This window comes from Asterias amurensis, chromosome 1 (genome assembly GCF_032118995.1).
Source record: "Asterias amurensis chromosome 1, ASM3211899v1".
Classification (NCBI taxonomy): Eukaryota; Metazoa; Echinodermata; class Asteroidea; order Forcipulatida; family Asteriidae; genus Asterias; species Asterias amurensis.
Genome location: NC_092648.1, coordinates 19,088,160 through 19,112,926, shown reverse-complemented (window position 1 = coordinate 19,112,926; position 24,767 = coordinate 19,088,160). Strand labels below are relative to the sequence as shown.

The window sequence follows — 24,767 nt, the reverse complement described above, 5'->3', positions numbered from 1 at the left end:
ATAGAACAGCCGTTGTGTCTGTCACATAAGCACAGTTGGACGCATGAGGCTACACGCAACCTCAAGCTGCACAGCAGATATACACCACCACCAGGCGTTTGTTGTCATTGCTCGAGTGTAGAATACCGTAGCGCTTTGTCCGGCGGCGGTACGTTCTTGTGTTTCAACCCGGAAAAATGAACATTTTGCCGGCGAAGACCGTATGCTAGTCCGAGCAGTTCAACCTCTTACAGGCCAGTAACGTTAAGCAACACAGACAACCACAAAGGCCTTTGGAATCACCTTTTCTTGCTGCCCATTGTGCATAGTTTCCGTGCATCATTTATCATCATCATCATCGATCATGGAGGAGCCTAAATCGGCAAACGGTTCAACTGGCCAGACGAACGGAGCAGGTCATCGTGAATCACCAGACAACGAAGATGCAACATCTAGGGTAGGTCACACACCATAGAGGTTATCTCACACGAATGTATTTGTATTTTCAATAATGGAGAAGTATTTTGCACTGAGTTGTACTTGTAGATTATCGGGTTTGCACCTGTTTCTGGTAGGGGGTTAACCTTGGGCCAAGGTACATAAAAGGGCCCAGCATCAATCGACCGTCTAACCGTGGAGGTTTCTCCATGACTGGACGGTCGTAGGTCGATATCTACCCACGACGGCTGTTAGGTTAGTGCGTGGATGGCCTGGAAAGATATGCTGATATAAATGGGGCACCAAAAAGGTTTTGTCATCCCCTTACACACGACTTAATTATCGAGCTGAGGGGTGGGAGGATGCCCCTTTTCGTTGGTCAGTTTAGTTTAGTCAAAGAGCAAGGTAGCCCTGTGTTAGGACGACATCGTTACCGTCCGGAGGAGTCCACATAGGCTAGGGCCAGTTCTAAAATTAATTGCAAGACTTTCATTTGAACCGCATGGTACCATTCGAGCAAACCATCCTCCCTCCAGATGTAGAAATAACAATTCACCCATGAGTAAACCGAGTAAAGTGCTTCTTATATTGGCTGGTAGGCTGCTGGTATAATAACTGTAGACCCCTCTACATTAAATTGCAGCGTTTTACTATTGGCAAAATGTTGTCCGAATCAATATTTATGCCCTTCAAAATAGGTCATGAGTTTTTAATGCATGGTCACTTGATAAGTGTATTGATAGGCCTATGTAGATTGCGTAATAGATTCTGTTCACATTATTATGCCAGGAGTGTATCCCATGCTTAAAAGGGTCCTCAATTTGTTCATTTATACACGGCTCAGTGGTAGATAGAGCAAAGAGGGTCTACCTCCATTCTCTCGTAGGCCTACCGAAAATTATCTAAGGAATTCCTAAGATTCCAAGCACACAATGAGTACACAGCTTCAAGTAGGACACGTCATACCATGATGAGCAAGGAATAGATCATAACGAACACCAATGTATTCTTTACTGGATGTTATAAAAAAAACCCTTATAGGCCCAATTCCACAAAATCTCTAATAAGTTTTAACCATACATTATTGACATGACCCCCCTTCCATACTCTTTTGTTTTGATTTTTCAACAACCAGTCAGAACCCGTCAACTGAAAACATATATTTAGGTCCTTGCCAAGTTGTACCTTTAATTTTTTATTGTTTAGGCCCACAAAATATTCGAAACACTTTTGCAACTTCGATGTGAACTCCATGATCCCGATCTCATCGTATGTGCCGTTACAATAGTTTATTTGACCACGATCATTGTCATTTTTTTTTTCAAAGAATCTTCATAAACATTTGTCTAAAGGAAGACAACTAGATGGCAATGAAAATGGAAGAAAATTAACGAAACTTGTTGATAACAAGTAATAAAATAATTTATGTTTAATCATTGTGTGTTATTAATATTAATGTATAATGGTGCATCAACAAAATCCAAGATGGTGAAAATCATAACAAAAATATCAATAGTATTAATGTTGCATCAACAAAAAAGGTAAATAGCGTCCTTAAACCATTGTTGTTTAACTTTTAATGTTTTCATTCGAACTGTTGTATGCCCTTTTAATATTATAATCCACAGTGATAAAGTAGTTTATCATCGGGGGGGGGGGGGGGGGGGGCTATATCTCATTGTGTCAATCATTCGCTAAAAACAATGAACCTCACAGATGGTCTGATTTTCTTTTACAACCAGCTGCTGAAGATTCCACTCAAGTTTTACGTAACCACACAGGGTGACACAATGTTCACGTCAAAATTAATATGCAAAGAATTCGCCACTAAATCCCTTGTGATTTAATAGCCCGGACATTGGGATTTAGCGAAGTTATAGTATTTTCCTCCTTTCTTCCTCCGTGGTTTTCCCTCCTTTTGTGACCCAGGGCGTGGGGAAGGCGGGGAAAATGGAACCCCACGTGGTTCACACACCCACCAGTTACGTGTTTGCCTTCGGCAGTTCAAATATGGCTTATAATGATAAGAAAATGAGCCCGATTATCAGTTTGATATCTTGCACCATCACCATTTACACCCTGACCATTTACATGAAATGCTAATAAACAATAACCAAGGTAAGAGGACCGTGGAGGTAGGATGATCTCCATGGAATGACCATGTAAGGACATTGGTTTAGGCAAAATGGTCGAAGCGTAAGGAATTCCTGATTTTGCTGTTTTGTTATTATACAATACGGATAATATTTAACATGCAATGAAATGCGTTTAAGTTAATTGCACATTATACACATAGTAACATGTCTCTGAAAAAGTTAATGTAGCCCTACTGGTATGTGGGACTTTGCTGTGCCAACATTATAAGTTGTGAACTTTTATAACTGTTTATATTTTGCTTATGTGTGCAAGGAGTACTTTCTATCACACAAGCGCTAAATTTGTAACAATTACCGAACCCTGTTGCTGGGTAATTTATCTGCGGCCGTACGTGCTCATGAAATTACATCTTCTCATGCCTTTATGGAGGAAGGACAATGCACAGTTTCAATGTCCTTATAACTGAAGTAACGTTGGTGTACCGTGATGCACTGATGCAAGAGTCCTTATTAATGTTGGCCGCCTAAAAATACTTGTGTGCAGGCTTTTTATTCAAGCGGTCCATTTAATATAGGCTGAACGCGAGCCCAAGTTAAAAGCAAATTAGTTTGTACTCATGTTTTTTTAAAAGTGTTTGCTGAGCAGTCCAGTTAGTAATATACACATAATATTTCCACATAGTATAATATACCCCTCGGCTGTAAAAGTATTGTTTATCGCCATTGTTTGAATAGCCGGATAAAGGTCAAGTTTGACCCATGTGAAACCATTGTATTCCTATACAGACAATAATTAGATGGGTTTCTGATTATGGACTGAAGTCAACAGGTTGGCGAAGGGCATACTTCAACATACGGGGCAACAAACTATCCGGACTGTGGTGCAACTATTAGTAAAAAGGAAAGGAGTTTTCTTATTGTTGTGCGGATCATTGTCGCCGCAGGCCTCCTGTTGATGCTCAATGCTGTTATCAATATATATACTATTTTTTTTTTCTGCTTCGGGGGAGTTTATGTAGACAAGTTTCCTAGAATTGTTATATCCCACAACTAATAAGAACAACATATATGTACAAAACCTGAACTGTGGAATGTGAGAATTATTGAACAAAGTCAGTTCGGTAAAAGCTATAATAAGCAAACTTTTTTATTTGGATGTCAAAACGGGCTTTGAAATTACTTATCACAAATCTGGAAGCGTTCGGAAAAGAGTTGATATACAGGGAGTGGTTCCGGCCGTCCTGCAATTTTCAGAGCGAAATATTTGGACTGGAAATTGTTTGTACACACTGAATGCTAATAAATATTGGGTAGCAAATGATGATTTTTCGAGTATGTGACTGATGGTACATTTTGTGAAGCAATTTGCTCTGTTACCAAGGAAAGTCTGTTACTTTGATAACTCAAAATTCATGTTCAAGCATGTTTGTCAACAGTGAGGTAAAACAACCAGTTATTATGTGATAGGTTAATAAAGGGCTGTATTAAAATAGTGTTTCAAGCTTCATTTTCACGCTCGCTCAATAATGTAAAGACCGACAAACCTTTATGAGGTTTGTGCAAACAAGATTACGTGATTGGAAGAACGATCACAAAAAAGCAATAAAAAAGTCATTAGACCGTGTCGAGTGTGATTTGATTTGCGTTTAATTCTTTATATTTAAAGATGTAGTGTGAGATATTTCAACTGATTTGGAGTTAGTGAGAGATATTGTCATTAAAAATAATGAAATGATGCCTCCGAACCATGAAAAGTTGTGCCACTTGAAATGGGAGAAAATACTTAAAATAGGCTCCACGTTCCGGAATCGCTTTGCCAACGCGTTTATGTTTGACCATGGACGTCATCCAATGGTTTTAATCACAAAAGTATCTAGGATTTTTGCAATTCATTGAACCAAATTGAAGAGGTTCCCAAAAGTGCCCAGGTCACCTTTGCTTTACCCCCACCGGAGCATCTTGACTGTTTGGTCACCTCGGTAGCTCAACCGTTTCAGGAAATTAAGTCACAGAGCAATTTCCTATCATTTCTACTTTATAGACAGGAAATTACACATAGTAGGTCCATACTATTCGGTTTGCTGCTATAATTGCTATAGTCCGAGACTGTGGGAAATTCCAGACTGCTTTTGTTTGATCACAGTTGCGCTGATACACTGAGATCTGCTTTCTTTCTTCGGCGCGACCCCGACACCCTTTTGAAATTCAGTAAAACGTGCAGTGGCTGTTATGACTAAAAAGTGACTCTGCAATCGGCATGGGTATCATTACCTTAGGTCTTCGCTTTGTGTTTTTTTGTGCAAATTGTTTAAAACTGTGCTTTAAGAAACGACCTAGGGCCTAGTTTGAATGAAATTTAGATCACTGCACGACGGTCTCAGAGCTTATATGCATTATGCAAAAATGTGAACTTCACGGGCGTTATTCCCGCGCTTCTGGCGTTCATGCGGTTGACAGTTGCTTGAACCATGGAGGTAGGAATGCGTTTCTGGGGTAGTCCTACATGCGGTTGAAAGTTGCTTGAACTTAGCGATGCTAAAGTTTACTATGGGCTAACTGTGGTTATTTTAAGTAGCCATGTAGGCCTAATCTACAGGGAGTGTAGACCGCCTATAGTACCACAATGGAAAAAGCCTTCTTCCTGACAAGATTAGTTTTTGCATCTACATTGTTCGAGCGGGGTTGGAAGCCATACTATAGGCCTAACTGAAACCACCCAATAAGTGTTTCAACATGTAGGAAAATGGACACGCGAACAAGTTATTTGTACTAAAATAAGTTGAGTTTGAACTTATCAATTTTTTCACTTGTCACCGTCCTCAAGATTTCCTTTAAAAAGTGACGATGCGTGTAATAATTTTCACCTTCAATAATTTAAATTTCAGAGGAATTAAAAATAACTCGAACTATTTTCAGTTCAGTCGATGGCCGTTCACAAGTTGAAACTAATATTTGAAACACTTTTATGGAGTGCTTCACATTAGTGTGGCATTAAACTGCTTCATCAGGGAAAACACGCCCTCTCTCGTTCAACCAATCACACGTTTCAACCCATCGTCTTGTACCCTAATTTCCAATGCGAAAAATATGTAGCAAACCCACGCGGATGCTGACTATTCTGATTATGATGTTTTACAATTCACAAAATAAAGCGATCGTGGGGAATGCCCTTCGTATCATGTCACTGTCAGTTTAGTGCCGCCGTGTTGGTGGATTTCTACTAGTTGGTATTTCACTGCCGACTTTGCTTTGAACTCCAGACGATTTTTTTAAATGTTGACGTATGTATGGTGGGACCTTTCGATTCTTTACCGGTGCATGCATTGCACGGTCAAGGACTCTTTCATTTTAAAACGTGGCAAAATAGACAATCACATTGACTGTATTTGTACGGATATGCTGCATACAGGACAGTGCACTATACTCTACTGTCAATGGCAGTGTCGGCCAGCATGGGCAGTGTTCAGTTATTGCATGGAGTTATGAAATGTTGATTTGAATATTGGATGGGGCGAACGACTAAATATCTTTCAAGTTGAAAGCTTTTGGACAATTGAGAAATTTTACATTTTAATTTTTTTCTCTCTCCTAGTCCTGGATTCCCCTGCCCAGGTCCCAAAAATTATTTGCGGTTGAGATAAAGATAAACCCACAACACAACAAACAAATCAATGTACTCTCTGGAAATTCACCAGTACTTAGTTACGTCACCCCCTTCCCCCAAAACGTAAACAAAAACAAAACAAACTGGTCACATGTCATTGTTTTTGGATCGAGTCTTTTGCCTTTTCCAATGTCTTCGAACATGTTGTCGGAAGGACACATTTCAGAGATAGGATTGGAAGACCTGTCTGATTCCGATGAAATTGATATTGGACAAGATGATAAGGAATTACTCGTAAGTTGATTTTATACTCAATAATTTGCCTTTTATATATTTGGTTTGCGGTAACACCATGTGTGTATCTACTTGCGGGGTAGAGTTTGTTCTAGACAACTGTCTTGTTTTATTCTTCTACCGCTGAGTAGATTGTTTGGGTGTTCGGGAGACTTCTAAGTTCTGAAAAGTACTGCGTATTAACTATATTACCTGGGCGGATGGTATAGAAATAGGCCGCTGGGACTACTATACTACTTTAGCTTAAAGGATCATAATTAACTGTACTACTGCGGAGTCGGTTCTTGAAATTGGTCTCAACATTTCGACTAGCTTGCTCTAGTCATCATCAGGAGAATAAAGCAAGACCTCTAGAACAAACTCTACTTGGCAAGTAGATACACACATGGTGTTACTGCAAACCAAATATATATTGATACCTCACCATGCCCTGCCTATAATTACCCTTTCGTTTTTAAAGAAAAGCTTGTGTGAAATATTATTCCCCGGATGGGGTGTAGTTCAGTCAAAGTCTGATTTTTAGATGCTATGTCTGATGTTTTGAAAAAGAATCATCTGTCAAAATTTGTCCATAGAAAAAATTCTTGAAAAACACAGACTTTTTGAACTTCAATGACTGATTGATTGTTAGGCCTAATTAAAGGATTTAAACAAAATTTCTCTAAGGTTTTTATTAGGCTCAAGTTATAGGTAATGTGATTGCTTTGAAAAATAAATTCAAAGTCTTTTCATTGTTTATAGATTTTATGTTCTTTTTAGCCAGTTGTGCAGTTGTATGCTCAACATGGAACAAGTTAAAAGTTATTAAAAACCACTCTATCTAATTTGAACACTTTCAAATTAAAATTGAGTGGTTTTTAATATCTGATGTCTTCAAATAGTGTTCGATCAACATAAACAATTTAAACACCTTTTCATTTTCAGGTAACACACAGTGACCTGTAGACAGCCTGTCCAGGCATCTTACTCTGGAAAATGCAACAAGATCCAAAACATAAACATAAAGCCCAGTGATTTGTAACAAAAACCTTAGGCAAGGACAACTGTACCTTTTGTCATGATAACAATTTGCTATTGTCCCGTGCCTTATCAAATTTCTGTTCTGTTTTGGGATGTTCCATAAGTTAAAGTTCGGCAAGTCTGATTTAATTCATATCAGATTCCACAAACGGAGTGGACAGAAGATTCAGTACAATTCGGATCCAATTGACCTGACTAAATTAAGCAGATGTTGAATTGATTTCAGCACAGGGTGGCTTCACAGATCATGCCCCCTGTATCTACCACTCAGTGTGGGCCTGGCTTGGCTAATAATCTGTGGGCTAAACCAACAAAACCTTGGGAAACATGTGGTTTAACTGTATACCAATGAAGCTGTGCCTCAAATTGTTCCAATGGTTGGGCTACAAATGATATTATGTGTCCTGTATTTTGGAGATATGAATTCCTCGGAAACCCTTTAAATTACATTGTTACCTAGTACCCAGTACATGTTTAGATCAAGATAATGTGGTTTGTTTATTTGTATTATAAAACAACCCAAAGTCTGACTAAATTCTTATTTACAAAGTTAAAAATTTAAACAATCAACACACACAAAAAATTAAAAAAACGATGAACAAAAAGTTAGTTTCATGTTTTAGTGTGGGACCATTGTAACGCATTGCTACAGTAAACCTGCAGTCATGCTTTTTATGGGATGCAAATTTAATGCAAATTGACTTGAAACTAAAAATTGTTATTTTCTTTAACTGAGCAAATACATGTCCCATCCTTATAGTATTTAAAAATAACTCCAATCAAATTGACATTTGAAAAAGTCAGCATCTAGCCTATGAAAAGATTATGTTATGATGAAGTTTTCATCAATTTTTGTCACCATTGCTCAAATTTCTTTGCATTTATAGATTCATCATTATTTATTACTATTTGTTTTTTGCAGTTGAGTAATTCAGAAGATGGCAGCACAGTCAAATTACAGCGTCAGATAACCTTGCTGAGTGGAGTAGCCATCAATGTTGGCACCATCATCGGGTCCGGGATTTTTGTATCCCCTAAAGGTTTGTCAAGAAAAGTCTAACTTTCACAATCATACCAAGTCTCAAAACAATGCTCACATGAACACTTTTTCATCAAGCAATAAATCACATTTCTCTGAACTCATCTCACAATTTATAAGAAAAAAGGTTAGATTGGAACTGTAAATCTCCAGCCATTGAAAATCAACTTGTTGACAACAAAAACCAAGATCTTGTTTTTGTTTTTGTTTTTTAAATATAATAGTGAGTGAATGTAAACAATAGCCCAACAGACATTAACAAGGTCAACGAACAGAATTAAAATAAGAATCAGATTGAAAGCTTAAAAGAAACATTGTGATTGGCTAATGAAATGGGTTTCAACGCTCTGATTGGCTTATCAAATAATTCCCAGCAACTCAAGAGTTGCTAGACAACAGAAAACAAAGGTGTATGGTACCCAGGAAACACTCTGCTGGTTTATGTATGGTACCCAGGAAACACTCTGCTGGTTTATGTATTGAAGAAGAAGGTGTTCATGCACACGTGAAGGACTAAATCCCTTCCCCAGTCATGTTGCCAACAACAGAGACTGGAAAGGCTGGGTAAGAGTCGGTCGCGTGATGGTTTTGTGATGGAAATCTTGACGCGACGATCTTAAAAAGTTTATATGCTTCAGCGATGACTATAAACTGATTTTTATGATTGCACGTCAAAATGTCCATTGCGCGTCCGACTATAAAGACCTGCCCAAAGACTGTTCCATAAGGGGACAGCAGGGTGGATGAAAATGAAACAACAGCTGATGCACTGGAATTCTTAGTAGAGTTTTAGTGAATGAAACCAATGTTTGAGTATTGTTAACCTATTGCTTCCTCCCTTTGTCCTCGTTAACAGGTGTTCTGCTGGGTGTTAGCTCTGTGGGAATGACCGTGATAGTATGGGTACTAGCGGGTATCATCTCTCTCCTGGGTGCCCTCTGCTTCGCCGAACTGGGCACCATGTTCCCATCGTCTGGGGGGTTCTACTTCTATCTCAGAGAGATCTACGGTGAATTCGCTGCGTTCCTGTTTTTGTGGGTGTCACTTATTATGCAAGTGCCAGCCTCTTGTGCAGTGGTGGCGATCACATTCGGGCGTTATGCCGTGCAGCCATTTTTCCCGTCTGCGGATTGCGAACCACCGATCATTGCCATTCAGCTACTTGCCTTGAACTCAGTGTGTGAGTATATTGCACCGTGAATGTTAGGAGTAGAGGCTTAGAGGTAGAGTACAGGCCTTGGTGCCCTTTAAAGGGCAAGGGCACCAACACATTTTTTACTTGATTAGGGCACCACCCTATGAGGAAATTGTAAATATCTACTGGATCATTTCAAGGGCACCAAGGCAATGACCATGGGGCATGGAGGTAATTGTCTTTGTTGCCTCAGTGAAGTATCAAACCTTAGAGTAGCCATAGAGGTTGATGTAAGATTTATCTGAGGGCGAAGGGTGTTAGAATGCCTTACTTAAGGACACATGCATCATGATCCCACTATTCAGACCCAAGTTAAAGATGGCCCTGAGAGGATGATTTCATATTCACTACCTTTAAGGAGAACGAGATGAAAACAGGAAAAGGGAAACACAAAGGGTCTCCATAGGGGAATTCTTTAATGACTGGGGTGCTCAACAAGGAATTTTGTGTACAAAGTCTCTGAGAGGTTCAAAGGAGAGAACAAAAAGTTAGAAAGAACAAATGATACAAATGTAGGGAACCCAAGTGCGCCCTCAGTGTTCATATTGTTGGACTGCGTCTGTATATAGGGAAAAGGTTTTTAAAAGTCGAGTGTTTTTTGAAATGGGTTAAAGAGCTCAACTGTTCCCTTCCTTGTAATAACATTTTCGACTTTATGCCAATTTTTATTGGAGCAGGTCACATATCGGGATTTAAATCCTAAATTGGACATTCTGGTTTCCATGTAGTGTTGTGCGGTTTCTTCAACATCTTCAGTGTACGCTTGACGACTGCCGTGCAAAACGTCTTCACCGTGTTCAAGATGCTGGCACTGACAATCATCATTGTCATGGGTGCAGTGCAGATATTCAGAGGTAAAATAAGGACATTTCATTCACATGGCTCGAATTATACACTGGACTGCGGGCCTAAGGCCAATGGTTTTAGTGTTGATGGCCAGTTAACTTATGATTGGACAGGTCTGGCGGTCATGTGTATTTCATTGAATAAAAAATACCTCACTGTGTAATATTATGAACAAAAACAAAATATTTATGCACAAGTGTTGACTTTGAGTCTGATTTGATTGAGTAATGAAGTATACATAATATTCCAAAAGACAGATAAGAGAAATCTTCTCTTGTAACATGTTTTCCTAAAAGCTTTATATAGTTCAAACAAAAACATTATGCATGTTAAAGCCATTGGACCCTTTCGGTTCAGAACAAAAATAAAAGTTCACAGATTTACAAATAACTTACAGGGTTTACAGAAGGCAATGATGAAAGACTTCTCTTGAAATATTATTCCATGAAATGCTTTACTTTTTGAGAAAACAGCAAAACAATAAAAATTCTCGTTATTATGGATTTATTTTAAGCACATGTCATGACACGGCGAAACGCGCGGAAACAAGGGTGGGTTTTCCCCGTTATTTTCTCCCGACTCCGATGACCGATTGAGCCTAAATTTTCACAGGTTTGTTATTTGATATAGAAGTTGTGGTACACAAAGTGTGGGCCTTGGACAACACTGTTTACCGAAAGGGTCCAATGGCTTTAAACTATAGCAGTGTCAGGAGGTTGTTCATTCTTGTTTTGATTCTGGTATTGTACAGTAAACATTTTGAGTTAGAAATCCTGCGTTCTTGTTGATTATTTTTCTCCCAAATTTGAGCCCTGACTCAGATGGGCAACTTCACAGAAATCTTTTTTGAGTGGCAAAGAATAGTGCTGTACATTTCTGGCCTGGAATTGGGAAAATCTTAAAGTCTTTGAGCAAGTTTTGAAGGGCACAAAGGCCAAAACTAAGGTGTAATAATAGGTCTAGTCCCTGCACTAAATAACGGCTGCTAACCTGTGTTGCTATTAAAGAGGCATGTTTGTGTGTCTATTTATTGCAGGTGATACAACCAGTTTTGAGAATTCATTTGAAGGGACAACATACGGTGGCCTTGGAAATGCCTTATACTCTGGCCTTTTCTCATATGCAGGCTGGTAAGTTGGGTGTTAATTAATCAAGTTTTTTTTAATGAGATTGACCTCATGTATGATAGCCAATACCTTCCTTGACCATTTATATGTACATGAATGAATGTTAATTTTTTTTTTTTACCAATACATCGATGTGTGTTAGCACTGTATACTCAGTACTTTCGCAAGTCCTGTGAACAAATATCACAGGCATGTTACTCGGGTGGGATTCGAACCCACGACCCTTGCAATTCTAGAGCAGTGTCTTACCAACTAGACTACCAAGGTTGCCCGGTGGCTAGAGGCAGTTCGAATCCTATGTTTTGGCAGCGGGTACCCCAACAATGAGTGTGTTGAATGTGTTTGAATGAATGTTTTTATTTGTTAGTTATAGCTTGGGATTCACCTGAAACCATCGCTGATCAAAGTTTGCCCATAACGTTTTCAGTGATAAGCAAGCAGGACCAGTTTCAGTATTAACCTTGTTATGTCATTATAGTCAACCAGCTTTTTACTAGTCCAGAACTTTACATTTGATGGGTATGCTTTCCAAAACTAAACTACCCAACTTTACCACTGGACATTCAAAAGTGGAATGCAAAAGTTAAAAGTGAATAGCATTTTTTCAGTGGACCACACTAAGGGAGAGCTGCTGTTGATAATTGTTCTTCCATTGGTTTGGTGAATTGCCATTAATTAGTTTGTGTTGTTTCATTTACTCTTCCATGCTACAGGTATAACTTGAACAATGTTGTTGAGGAACTAAAGAATCCATATAAGTAAGTGATTAGGCAACACATCTGTGTGCTATGAGATGCTCATCAGTTATGATAAAGTGCTATACAAGAATCTTGTATTATTTCACACATGCCTATTAAGCTTGGGCGATATCGATTTATTTTATTCACGATATATCGCCGACAATACATTGGGATATTCGCGATTAATTAAATTTGACATCATCAGTCTTCAAACTCCAAGTGAAAGTTGTAGAAGAGACAGTCATAGCATAAGAGAGGTGTTCTTATGACCTATTCTTCTGGTTTTACTCCAAACCTATGGGGTGCAAGATGTCTCAGCTAGCAAATACATTTCGATATTTAATCGATATCACGATATATCGCAGTTTCGATTACAACCAAATCCATCCGATATCGAAATCGTTTCCAAATTAATATCGCGATATTCGATAATATCATGATATCGCCCAAGCTTAATGCCTATCCTCTCCATAATAATGGGAGTCAAAATATATGCAAAGAAATTGACCCTCTAAATGGTGGGAATGGTCCATGCGCACTGTGTTTAAATTCATGCAAGACGTAGCGGACAATATGGGAAACATTTGTGACTGTTGTGTAATTCAAGGTCTGAACCAAGAATTTCCAGCCTAGTGCTCCTTTTCCAATCATTTTAAAGCACTGAATAAAATCTACATGGTTTGTATTGACACATGAGTTAAGATCTCACCAGGCTTTGTCTATTTGTTCGATATCATCCACTCAACATTACACCAACATAATTAAAATTACCTTGTTTCTTTGAATTTTATTAAATTTCAACTTTTTTTGTTTCAATTCATGTGCAGAAATCTACCCCGTGCTATTTATATTACCATGACGATAGTGACAATATTTTACGTTTTTGCCAATGTTGCCTACTTCACCGCAATGACACCTCAAGAGTTACTTGCATCTGATGCCGTCGCTGTGGTAAGCGTTTTTGTTTGAGAAAGCGATTGAAATTTTACTTCATTATGTACTGAGCAAGTGGAGATCTTTCTTTTATAGTTAAAAATGTTTGGACATACAGATCACAAGTTGGATGCGTCCACTGTGCATGTTCTGATCAGCTGCAGAAGAAACTGCCAATACAACAGCAGTGAAGATCATTACTCCAGACTTTTGAAAATAAAAGAAAGATCTCTACTGAATAGCTATGTTATATTATAAACAGTTTTTGTTGTTACACACTAACCAGACTTATAGTTGACTGAAAATGATAATAGAAGATGTGTTGGTCAACCTTTGAAAGTAACACTAAGACTAGACTTGTGGACAAGTCATTACATGTTTCTTACGGTGATAGCGTAACAGCCTTTTGGGGACTCGCACGATACTGTTGTTGTCTGAGGAGACTACTCTCGCAAGACTACTGCTCTCTTGTGGGGATGCTGACTCCGACAACTAAATTGGACTGTTTTTGCGAGAGGAGTAGTCTCTCAGGAGCCAGCAGTCTCACAAGAACATTACCAGTGATGCGGGATTCGCAGAGAGAGTTGGTACGCTATCATCGTGACAAATATTGAACAACTTGCCCACAAGTCTACACTGAGATGGGAGCAAATATCCCTGGGAGTATGGAAGACACAAACCTCAAATAGCAAGATACAGGGTTGGGTAGTCAAGGACTTTAATGCAAGATTCGGCAAATTTTGTTTCAAAGTTGTGGAAGTATACTTTAACTTAAACATAAGAGGTACAGTCAAATATCTGTTCAACTGGTACCTCAAATATTATGTTAGATTTGGGTAGACTCTTAAAGCTGCACCAGTTTTCCAGTTAAGTTCTTCTCTTTTGAATTGAGGATAAGGTTTGGGTGGAGGGGAGATTTAGTTTGCAGAATTGTTTCCATCCTCTGTTATTTTATGGCTGTATTAGACATATGGCCTTAAGCTTCTCGGAATTCTGGCTTGGATAATGCCGCTTTCTGTTGCTATGTCAACCTTTGGATCCAATAATGGGAACTTCCTTGCGTTTTCAAGGTATAAAGACACATTCAGCATACGATTTAAAAACTCCAACATTTAAAACTCTGTTTTACATTTTGGGTTAATTATGCAAAACACTCATGCCCAAGTCATTTGTATGTTTGTTAGTGTAAATTAAACTACATGCTTGTTTGCGTCATCACTCCTAGAACTAAAATCCATCATTTGGACATTATTTCTTTGAAGAACAGTCGGCAAAAAATGATTACACATCCAACAGCACAATTAGCACCAATAACAGGAAAAAAAGGATGTCAGTTTTAGATGTGGGAGGAAAACCCTAATGGGAAAACCAATGTCCAGGTAGGGACTAAAAACCCGATCCACATGGCTCCAGTCTGAGGTGGGATTCGAACCGGGGTCCACAAAGGTGAAAAACAGGGAACAAAAACCACTAACCTGATCCCTAGTTAGTGAACATTTTAAAGTGGTTCAGGGCCAGAGATTCTATGTGGCTAACTTCTTCTGTTATTTATCGGGGCCACGTTGTTAGCAATTCGGAGTAAAACTGCTGGGAATTATTGCTTGGATAATGCCGCTGTCTGTTGCCATGTCAACCTTGGGATCTAATAATGGAAGTTTCCTTGCCTTCTCAAGGTATATACACCAAGCAATTTTTTTTTTTAATAAATTTTACGCTTCTCTCAAACATCTTTTATATTTATGCAATCATATTTTTATTTAAATTTATTCATCAAGTGAAATGAATGCTTTTGGTAAGAAGATTGGTTTTTGTTTTCAAGAAACATCCAGCAGGAAGTATTTCGTATCAAATATCAGTCAATCAGGCCATGGGGTTTGTACGGGTTGTACTCTGACCAGACCTCTACTGAATGGATTGGTTTGGTCATGGCGTCTTGGTTATGAGATCAGTAACTAAAGTATGTTGTTTCCAGCAAACGGTTTCAGAGCAAAATATATACAAACTGTAGGGGGGAAAAAAAACCAAAACTTATTTGCAACTCAATATTGGCATTCAGTTTGAACAAAATAAGTTCAGTCCAAGTTGTTTGCTATGAAAAATTGCTGAGCGAAGTCAAAAAACAAAAACAATGTTATCTTGTGCCATTGTACCAATGATGACAAATATTTATTGGGTTTTCATTTTTTTTGTATCAATTTTCAGTCATTTTACCAAAAGTATTTTCCTGGCTTTTATCATGAATTAAAAAAATCAATGCAGCCATGACATTTGCAATTTTCTATAGCTTTTTTTCTTCTTCTCCTTTTAAAATTGCTTCTAATCATATTACTTATAAATGCTTTTTACCTTATTTACATTCCAGCACAAGTTTGGAAACACGGCTAAAGAGATTTAAACATTTGGTTGCTAGAGTTGTTTAAGGCTACCTCACCGTTAGATGAGAAACTGAGCACTGACACTCCTTTTTAAACCGATCAGTTGATATCATTCCAATGGGTTTTTATGTGAACAAAGGCAATTGTCAATTTCTTTCTAAGTGTTCTAAACAAACGTCCTTGGCTACCTAGGCAATTCCAGCCGTTTCTTTGTACATTTCAGGACCACCTGACTAAAAATTTGCCCTAATACAAGATATGAACAAATTGATAGCAATTTTTTACGGCACATCATCTTGATTATTGAGGCACACTTATTAATTTTGAGGGGACAAGATTCCAAAATAAGCAATATACAAACTTGCTGTCCATCAATTAGAAGTTTTCTTATAAAGTTTTTTCAAGAAGCAGCTCAACGTTCGTCACAAATTTAACAAAATAGTATTCAGCCAGGTGATTCGAGTTACTAATTTCCTTTATTATTTTGGTGCAATAATTAGCTATTCGGCCAGAAACTACTAGGAGTTGTTGCTTGGATTTTGCCGGTTTCTGTTGCCATGTCAACCTTGGGATCTAATAATGGGGGTTTTCTGTCTTTCTCAAGGTATACATATCATGTACACATAGACAAAGTATGAAGTTTTGAATCAACTCATTAGATTCTCTTGAACACATTTTTTTTCGTCATAGTTTATTTTAGTGTAAAACTTAAAAGGTGTGTACTTTTGGTTGGAGGATTGAAAGTGGGCTTACATTTTTAAATTACCTAAAACAAAGTTATCTGGGCCGGGACTGTCTGATTTTTTTGTTTTTTGTTGTTGTCAGTATTGTCTGAAATATCTTCTATTACTACTTCCGTTTGTGTCTTGAAAAACCTACTGCACAAATATTTAATAGCATCTTTACATTTTTGATTCATTTTACCCAAGGTATACATCTTGCTGTTATCATGAATTTTACAGTATCAATGCAGCCATTACTTTTACAATTTTCTTTCTTCAAAATTTTTCTTTTTCAAATTGCTTCTGATCATACTGCTCCTAATCTCATTTGCATTACAGCACACGTTTAGAAACACAAGACTGCTTTCCAGTTAGATAAGAAACATCTCTATTTCCTCCATTTCAACTTGCATTTCTTTGTAACCTTTTTTATTATCAAAGTTGAGGCAACCTTCAAATTCTGAACCCTGAATGAAGTTGAATGATATTGACTGATCAGTCACTAGGAGGGCCAGGGCTTTATAACCAGGGTTACCATCATTGTATATTGACCTGACAGATATTGTACTTCATGCTTTTGTCTCCATTATGCAATCATGCTTAAATGTTTGTTTCACTTAAAAGCCAGCCAAAAACTATTGAACATTGGAGGTAAGTTGCATTGCCAAAGCAACAATACAATGAAAGACCCGTGTCCCCCTTTCCCTCCATGATAGAACCAGGTAAGCATTTATCACTATTTCCATCATCAGAGCGATGTAAAAACTGTTGCTGTTTTTTTGGCTGTTTTATTCAGACATTTGGTATCAAGGTCTTGGGGGTCTTTGCATGGTGTATGCCAGTGTTCGTTGCGATGTCGACATTTGGCTCAAATAACGGAAGCCTTCTCGGCTTATCTAGGTAATTGTTGACCAATGTAGACTATTACACACATGCACGGAGGTTGTTTTTCAAACGAATCATTGATAATGATCAAGGCCAGATTATGCGTAATTTGTAAGGCATAGTTGACAATAACATCAGTTTTAAAAGAATATTGTCAAACTCGTATCATTATAAGACCAATGGTAACAGATTATCTGATGGTTGAATTCAATGTTGGTAGAGTACATTACAATCTGATTGTTGAACTCCTACAGTGTCCAAAGTGGAATGCCACAAAATGTGTTGCATTATTCTGAATTTATCTTCTTTAAAAAATATTTAATATCTAAAACGTAAAAAAATAAACACTAGAGATAATCTTTTGTCATTGCAGAAGTGAAATCGCATTAAAATTCTTTACATGCCAGTACATCCATTTTTTGTGCGCTTCCTACAAGAGATGACAGACTTTGCTGATGCTGTCGTGTAATTAATTTACGCAAATTTGGTCCGCCATGTATGTGTGTGTAATAGTCTATTCTATAACTGTAAACAAAGAGAACAAAGTTTCCTGTAATGACAATAAACGCAACAAAGGGGACCACTTTGCATCCACCACATCAGTAGCTCTTCCAGTGGTTGTAAATTTGTGCAAGTACCTGAAACCACCCACCCAAATAAGTATTTCAATATAAAGGGGCATGCAGGCCTATACTGAAAATAGTTTTAGTTTATTAAATTTGTTAAAAGTCTTCCTTTTTTAAATCATCCTCAATTTTCCTTAATGGAATGACAAATTTACAATAATATATTCATAATAATAATAAATAATAAGTTGTTCTTACATAGTGCATTTTACAATAATCTATCAATGTTTGCTTTACATTAGTCTCTGGTCATTGCAAGGACCCAAGTGTCATCACCAGGAGTCAAACCCACCCTCCGATGACTCAATGACGCCCACTAATTGAAAATGAAGGGCACTCTAAACATAATGCTCCTGAATAGCGCTAAACATAATGCTCCTGAGTAGCGCAGATGGGTCCATGCTACCGAATAACCAAGTCAAACATTTTCAATATTAGCCTGCATGTCTATTCACATACTGGAACACTTTTTGGGTTGTTTCAAGTACTTGACATAACAATTAGGGAAAACTGATGCAAACTCGTCCGCTTTATTGTGTTTCATGTCTTATAATTTTTGATTGTAGAAATAAAATGATAACATGAATTCAAGCTTTGTGATTGGAAAAAAAATCTGAACAAAATCTAAAGAACTGACCTCTCATAATTTTACTTCTCACTCAATGTTTTTCTACCAACACTCTGTATGGAAGGCGACGATACTTAAATTTGAAACTCAACAAAACCACAAAGTTCAGAACAAGAAATGGCAATTTAACTTTGATTTTTCACACTCGTTCAGTCCATTTGTTACCATATTCAAGTCCAACTTCAGTGCATCTCATTTTCAGCAACGAGATCATGCTTTACAACTTTACTCAGTTTTGACCTTTTAAATTTTTCATTCATTCTTTGCACTCCAAACACAATGCTACTGAATATCACAGATGGGTACATGTTACTGATTATGTGATATTTAATGTCACTGTAGGAAACTTACTGATCAATTATGTCTAGATCTACTGACAATATTATTAAAGGGTAAAACAAGCAACAACTAATAGTTAATGGAGGAAGGTGGGTTAAAAATGTTTTTAATCTGTTTTGAATCGTAACAAAAGGCGATTTACTTTATCAGGATTACCTGTGGATTTAAAATTGATTGTCCAGTTTAAAAAAAAGGCACACCCAAACTTAAGTTTGGATTCAAAACATTGACTTCTTAAAATATATTTCTTGAAAAACTGAGATCTTTGGTTTACGGTCTTGATATAGTCCATGCTTCCACACATGACTTTGCAAGTTTTGAACTATTGAACTTTTTATATTTTACCCTCTTGTTTAAACCAAATTGCATGGCACTTTCAACTGTGGCTTTCTGCACTTAGTTCACAATTATCAACCTAAGGTTTGAAAATCCACTTGTTAACCAACAATCATTAGTGAAGAAAACTGATGCAATCAAGTATTACATTATCTTAAAGAGATTCACTTGCAGAATTCAAAAAACTAATAATTCTTAGGCATACAGTTTTGCTTACAATAAAGAAAGCTGTGGAGTTGTGCTGAATAATGTAAGCCGTAGTGGGTTGGAGTTCAGACTAAGGTTTAAAGCCATTGGACCCTTTCGGTTCAGACAAAAATAAAAAAGCTCACAGATTTACAAATAACTTACAGGGTTTACAGAAGGCAATGGTGAAAGACTTCTCTTGAAATATTATTCCATGAAATGCTTTACTTTTTGAGAAAACAGCAAAACAATATCGAGAATTACGGATTTATTTGAAACACATGTCATGACACGGCGAAACGCGCGGAATTAAGGGTGGGTTTTTCCATTGTTTTCTCCCGACTCTGATGACCGATTGAGCCTAAATTTTCACAGGTTTGTTATTTGATATAGAAGTTGTGGTACACAAAGTGTGGGCCTTGGACAACACTGTTTACCGAAAGGGTCCATTGGCTTTAAAAAAACTTTTGATAATTTCTCAGAATTCAAAAGACTCTTATTACACCAATTGCTATTGGGATTGATTCAGTATTTAACAATTAGGGTTACTGGATACCGGATTGCATTCTTTTTATCAATGTGTTTTTCTTGTTGTAGGATGTTCTTCGTTGGGGCGAGAGATAGACAGCTGCCTAATGTCCTTGCTATGATTGATATCAAGAGGAAGACCCCTATGCCTTCTCTCCTCGTCGTGGTATGTCAACAAATTACATCATCCAAACCTTTCCAGTCCAATCAGATTTCTTTGTAGATTGCAGGGAACGATTTTTCGTCCAGCAATTTTGCTGAGCAAAATATTTAGAGTGGAAAGTTTTGTACACACTGAATGATAATATTGAGTAGCAAATGATGATTTTTGAGTAGCAATTGAGACATTTTGCGGAGCATTTTGCTCTTCGAAGGAAATCGTTCACTGGATTGTCCATTAATCAACACAGATTTCGTAGATTTTTCATCTGGAAAGTTTGTAGTCTGGAAAGTTGAGCATGAAATTGCTTTAGGGGTAATAGTAAACCATAATTCACAAGGCATTGAGACAATATGCTGTCTTAAATCCTATAAAATAATCTACTCTTAATAACACAAAACCCAAATGTTTGGTCTTATATCTTGAACAGGCTATTCTATCTTGGAGACATTGTAAAGGGTACAATTGGTACTGAATTGGTCTTGATGATTGAATACATTTAAGATTTACAGGTCTATTCTCGGCCGAAACACATAGAGCTGCTTAAGTAAAAAAAAACTGATTCTGCTTTAGGGAAAATGAGCAGGATACCAGTCACAGATTCTACATGCGATGCGACATAGTATATTTGCTGGTAACCTTATTCTAGCAAGCATAATTTTGCTTCATGCTACTTGTTGTGCTTAGGCAGCTTTAAAAACAAATTGAAATTCAACCTCTAGGTAAAAAGTTTTCATCAGGAACCATTATCTAATTCTCCAATTATCTTCAAATTTGGAATAACTTTGTTATCTCTGTACTTCCTCAGACATTCCTGACATGTGTGTACGTGTTTGCCAAGGATGTCTACACACTCATCAACTATTTCAACTTTGTCCTGTGGACATCCAGTGGGGCTCTGTCTGCCGGACTGTTATATCTACGATGGAAGAAACCTGAAATGTCAAGACCATACAAGGTTCGTGCAGTTTCCTTCAGCAAATTGTAGAATTGTTATAAACAATTGTAGTACTTTTATAAAGTTTATTAAAAGACGCTCACATGGGTAAATATGATTGGTTATGACGGCTTAACCCTTAAGCCTTGGTTCTGGTCAGAAATTCCAGTTTTCGCTCTGCAGATTCCACCAGAGTAATTTGTCTGTGGATTTTTTCACAAGACTCAGGGAAAGTTTTCAGCGTACAGTGATTGTACTGGGAAAATAACATGCATTAATGCTCTTTATCCCTGATACAAATTTAACATCTTACAAATTAATGCAGTACTTGCTGCTAAAACGTAGGATTCAAACTGCCTCTGGCTACCTGGTAAAATGTGTTCTAGTGATAAGACATCTGCTCTAGAATGATTATAAAAAGGTCCTGGGTTCAAATCCCACCTGAGTAAAAGGCTAACTTTTTCCCAACAGGTTTACGAAGAAGGGTCCTATGAGATTGGTTTGTAATTATGTATTCTTCCCTGCTCATAGGTTTTCATTGGTCTACCTATCTTCTTCACCATTGCATCATTTGCCCTGGTTGTCTTGGGGACAATCTCGGCTCCGTTAGACACCCTTATAGGGGTTGCCATCACCTTAACGGGAGTACCATTCTACTTCATCTTAATCAGACCTGCTAAGATTCCGAAATTCCTCCATAAGATTGAAGGTAAGCAAGGTTGAGACTTTGATTGGAGGATAGATATTTTAGAGTTGAAATTTGGTGAAAGATACTGACTTGAGGTTTGGGAATGATGCAGAACTGAGATTGAAGGGAAGATACCAGTTTGAGATTTGATGAAAGATACAGAGATGAGAACAAGTTTTGAGTTGAGATTTAGAGGAAAAACAGAATTGAGATGAATGCAGAATTGATACTGGAGGAAAGATACAGAACTCACTGAGAAAGAAGGGAAGATACTGAATTGAGGAAGAAGGAAAGAAACTGAGTTGTTATTAGAAGAAATATTCAGAATTGAGAATGAAGGAAATATACTGAATTGAGAAAGAAGGAAAGATATGAATTGAGATTCGAGGCAAGGTACCGTAATGAGATTAAAGGAAAGATACCGAAATGAGATTGAAGGAAAGATACAGAATTGAGATTTGAAAAACGATACATTTAACTGAGATTTGAGAAACGATACATTTAACTGAGATTTGAGGAAAGATGCATTTAACTGAGATTTGAGGAAAAGTACAGAACTGCTTCTTGCATTCATTTTTGCCTGGAATTTTAGACAGAACTCCCTGTGCTTTGACACTTGCACATGTTTAATTTGAGTTTCACGTTTTAATTTCTGTAGTTGGTGTCACTCACTGGTGCCAAAAGCTGTTCCTAGTCACCAATGAAGAGAAGAAGAAGTGATGACACAGTTCAAGAACCACCCGGACACAATACCACAACAAGAATATTCTTCAAGGAAAAAACTCTGTAAAGCTTTTACCTATAATTTCTGATAAAGCGGTAGTCGTAGGAAAATAAATGCTAAATGCCTCCATTCCTTTTGGTTTGCAAACTCTGTACCAAATAGCATAATGGGGATACTGCATAATATAAAATAGCAATCTATTTATCTGAAAGCCACGTTTTCATCACACAAGAATGTGATGGGGGACATCTTTTGTTTTCTTCTTTTTAAAAATAAGTTTGGCAAGATACCAAAAGGTTTTGCACAAATATACTGCATTAATTCTCATCCCCCCGCCTGAGAAAATCCAACATGAAGAAATTTATAGTTTTAATTCTACAAGCTACATATCTTCATTTTGTGTTGGGATTTTGTCTCATTTTGTTATGGTTGGGCAGAGAGACATTCTGGTAATAAATCAACAGCTTGCCATTATTGTTCCACCAACCAGAGAGCATTATTAGCTCTTGTATATTAATCAGGTTCGATATCTGTTTTGTGGTTGGTGCTGGTGCCCCACCAACAAGAGAGCAGTATATTAGCTCATGCATATTCATCAGGTTGGAAATCTTGTTTTGTGGTTGGTGTGCTGGTGCCCCTCCTCCACCCATGTTAAAATGTGTGGTTACACCATTGGTGATCCGCGATGGCTGTATGATGCGTTGGAGTGTTTCACCCAAAACAAAGTCAATTAAAGAATAGAGAGATCACCACTGTATGGGTAGGGTCATAGATTATCAACTACTCCAAAAATGATCAACCATAAAACTTTACTTCATGAGAAGCACTGCAGCTGTATAAACTGTTTTAAGAAAGAATTCCCTTTTAAGTAATATGGTTTGTATAATTAAATTTTCACACCATACTATGTCAATCTGAGAAACGATTCATGCATGAAGTGTTTCATTCAGGAATCGTTTCATGCATGAATCGTTTTTTAGATTTCTGAGAGTTGGTGTCCTTTTGACAATGATGCAGCCAGAGATGTGGTTGGTACCCGCAGCCCCTTCACTATCCAATCTATGACCCTACGTTCAGTGCGGTACTCTGGGGTTCTCTTATTCAGATTTTTTTTGGGTGTTTAGTTGAAATTTTAAAAAACAAACTAAAGAATGTGTGATCTTTATTTTTGTTAATAGAATCAGGGTCTTGCAGATGTTTATAAAATGTTTAAAAACAAACAAATTATATGAATGAGTAATAAAGATATGAAAGAATAATATATGTTATTTAGTTTTAGGACTTTTATGAATTTGACATCACTGTGAATTTGTCATCTTTTTGTAAAACTTAACATGTTTTTTTTGTTTCAAAAGTCTCCCTTTTACTGTATTTTCTGTTTAGGCCACGATTCTTTTTGAAGTGGAAATTAAGAGAGCTGGATGCAAAGATTTATATTGACAATTTTAAGTTGAAATATTTAAAGATTAGATAATTTGTGTGCTGTTGATTTTAATAAGCCTGAAATCATATTGTTATAAAAGTATCTGAAAATGCTTTTTAGATTAATTAAAAGGAATGAAGTGAGTTGATATTTTTAGTGTTAATTTATGAAGTTTATGTACAGTTTATGCTTTAATGAACTTATGTCAAATATCCATTTTAAAACAAATGTTGATTTTATTAAATTTTATTGTGTTGGTGCCTTTAAATAGGAAATATTGAAATTAAGGCCATTAAAGGTTTTCGAAACGGGGATGAATTCTCAGCTTGGATCTGTGATCCTGCAATCCGAGTTTGTGGTAAAAAAAAAATGCAGGGAAAAAAGAATAGTCTGGCAGCCTGTTATGTAACAGTGCTATACTCATAACTGCAGACAGGGAATGTATCGCACATAGGTGGTTTTAGTGTGATCAGTATTGCAGTCACCATCATTTATTTGTAAAGCTACGTGCGTATACACTTTAATGGTAGCTGGCATTGCTGTTATTTATTGTGTAACCTTTTATCTTCTCTGTAAAAAAAATTGTGTTCCATATACAGTTCTGGGCCAAACTTAACCCATGCCCCCACCCCTTTCTGCCACTGCCTACATGTACCAAGCCGGGGTCAAAGTTTCCAGTCCCACCCACTCCAAGCTTTTAACTAGTGGGTCTAGGGGCTAATGCTGCTAAAAAAATTAGTTTTATTTTAAATACGTCAGTCTAAATGTGTATTCATATCAATCTTTTCTTTTTGTTTTTAAATCTTCTTTGTCTGTTAATAAACACTTTATTGTACAGCCCCATTGTACGTACACTTAAATTGCTGGGGAAAAAATAAAACATTCCAGTGAGAGTTCAA

The 24,767-nt window shown here is 37.2% G+C and overlaps 1 protein-coding gene across 2 annotated transcripts; it reads left to right on the top strand.

The window, feature by feature from the left end:
• Positions 1–24,767, top strand: LOC139939909 (Y+L amino acid transporter 2-like). Of its 2 annotated transcripts, none has more exons than XM_071937157.1 (12): positions 1–436; positions 8,354–8,471; positions 9,327–9,650; positions 10,394–10,519; positions 11,548–11,641; positions 12,352–12,396; positions 13,206–13,329; positions 17,205–17,308; positions 20,006–20,102; positions 20,905–21,054; positions 21,565–21,742; positions 22,380–24,767. In XM_071937157.1, the coding sequence occupies exons 1-12, from the start codon at positions 344–346 to the stop codon at positions 22,439–22,441; spliced, it is 1,515 nt and encodes a 504-aa protein (XP_071793258.1). In that variant the 5' UTR covers positions 1–343; the 3' UTR covers positions 22,442–24,767. The 2 variants fall into 2 exon arrangements, with proteins under 2 accessions (XP_071793258.1, XP_071792562.1); XM_071936461.1 differs by lacking the exon at positions 1–436 and adding an exon at positions 5,700–6,411.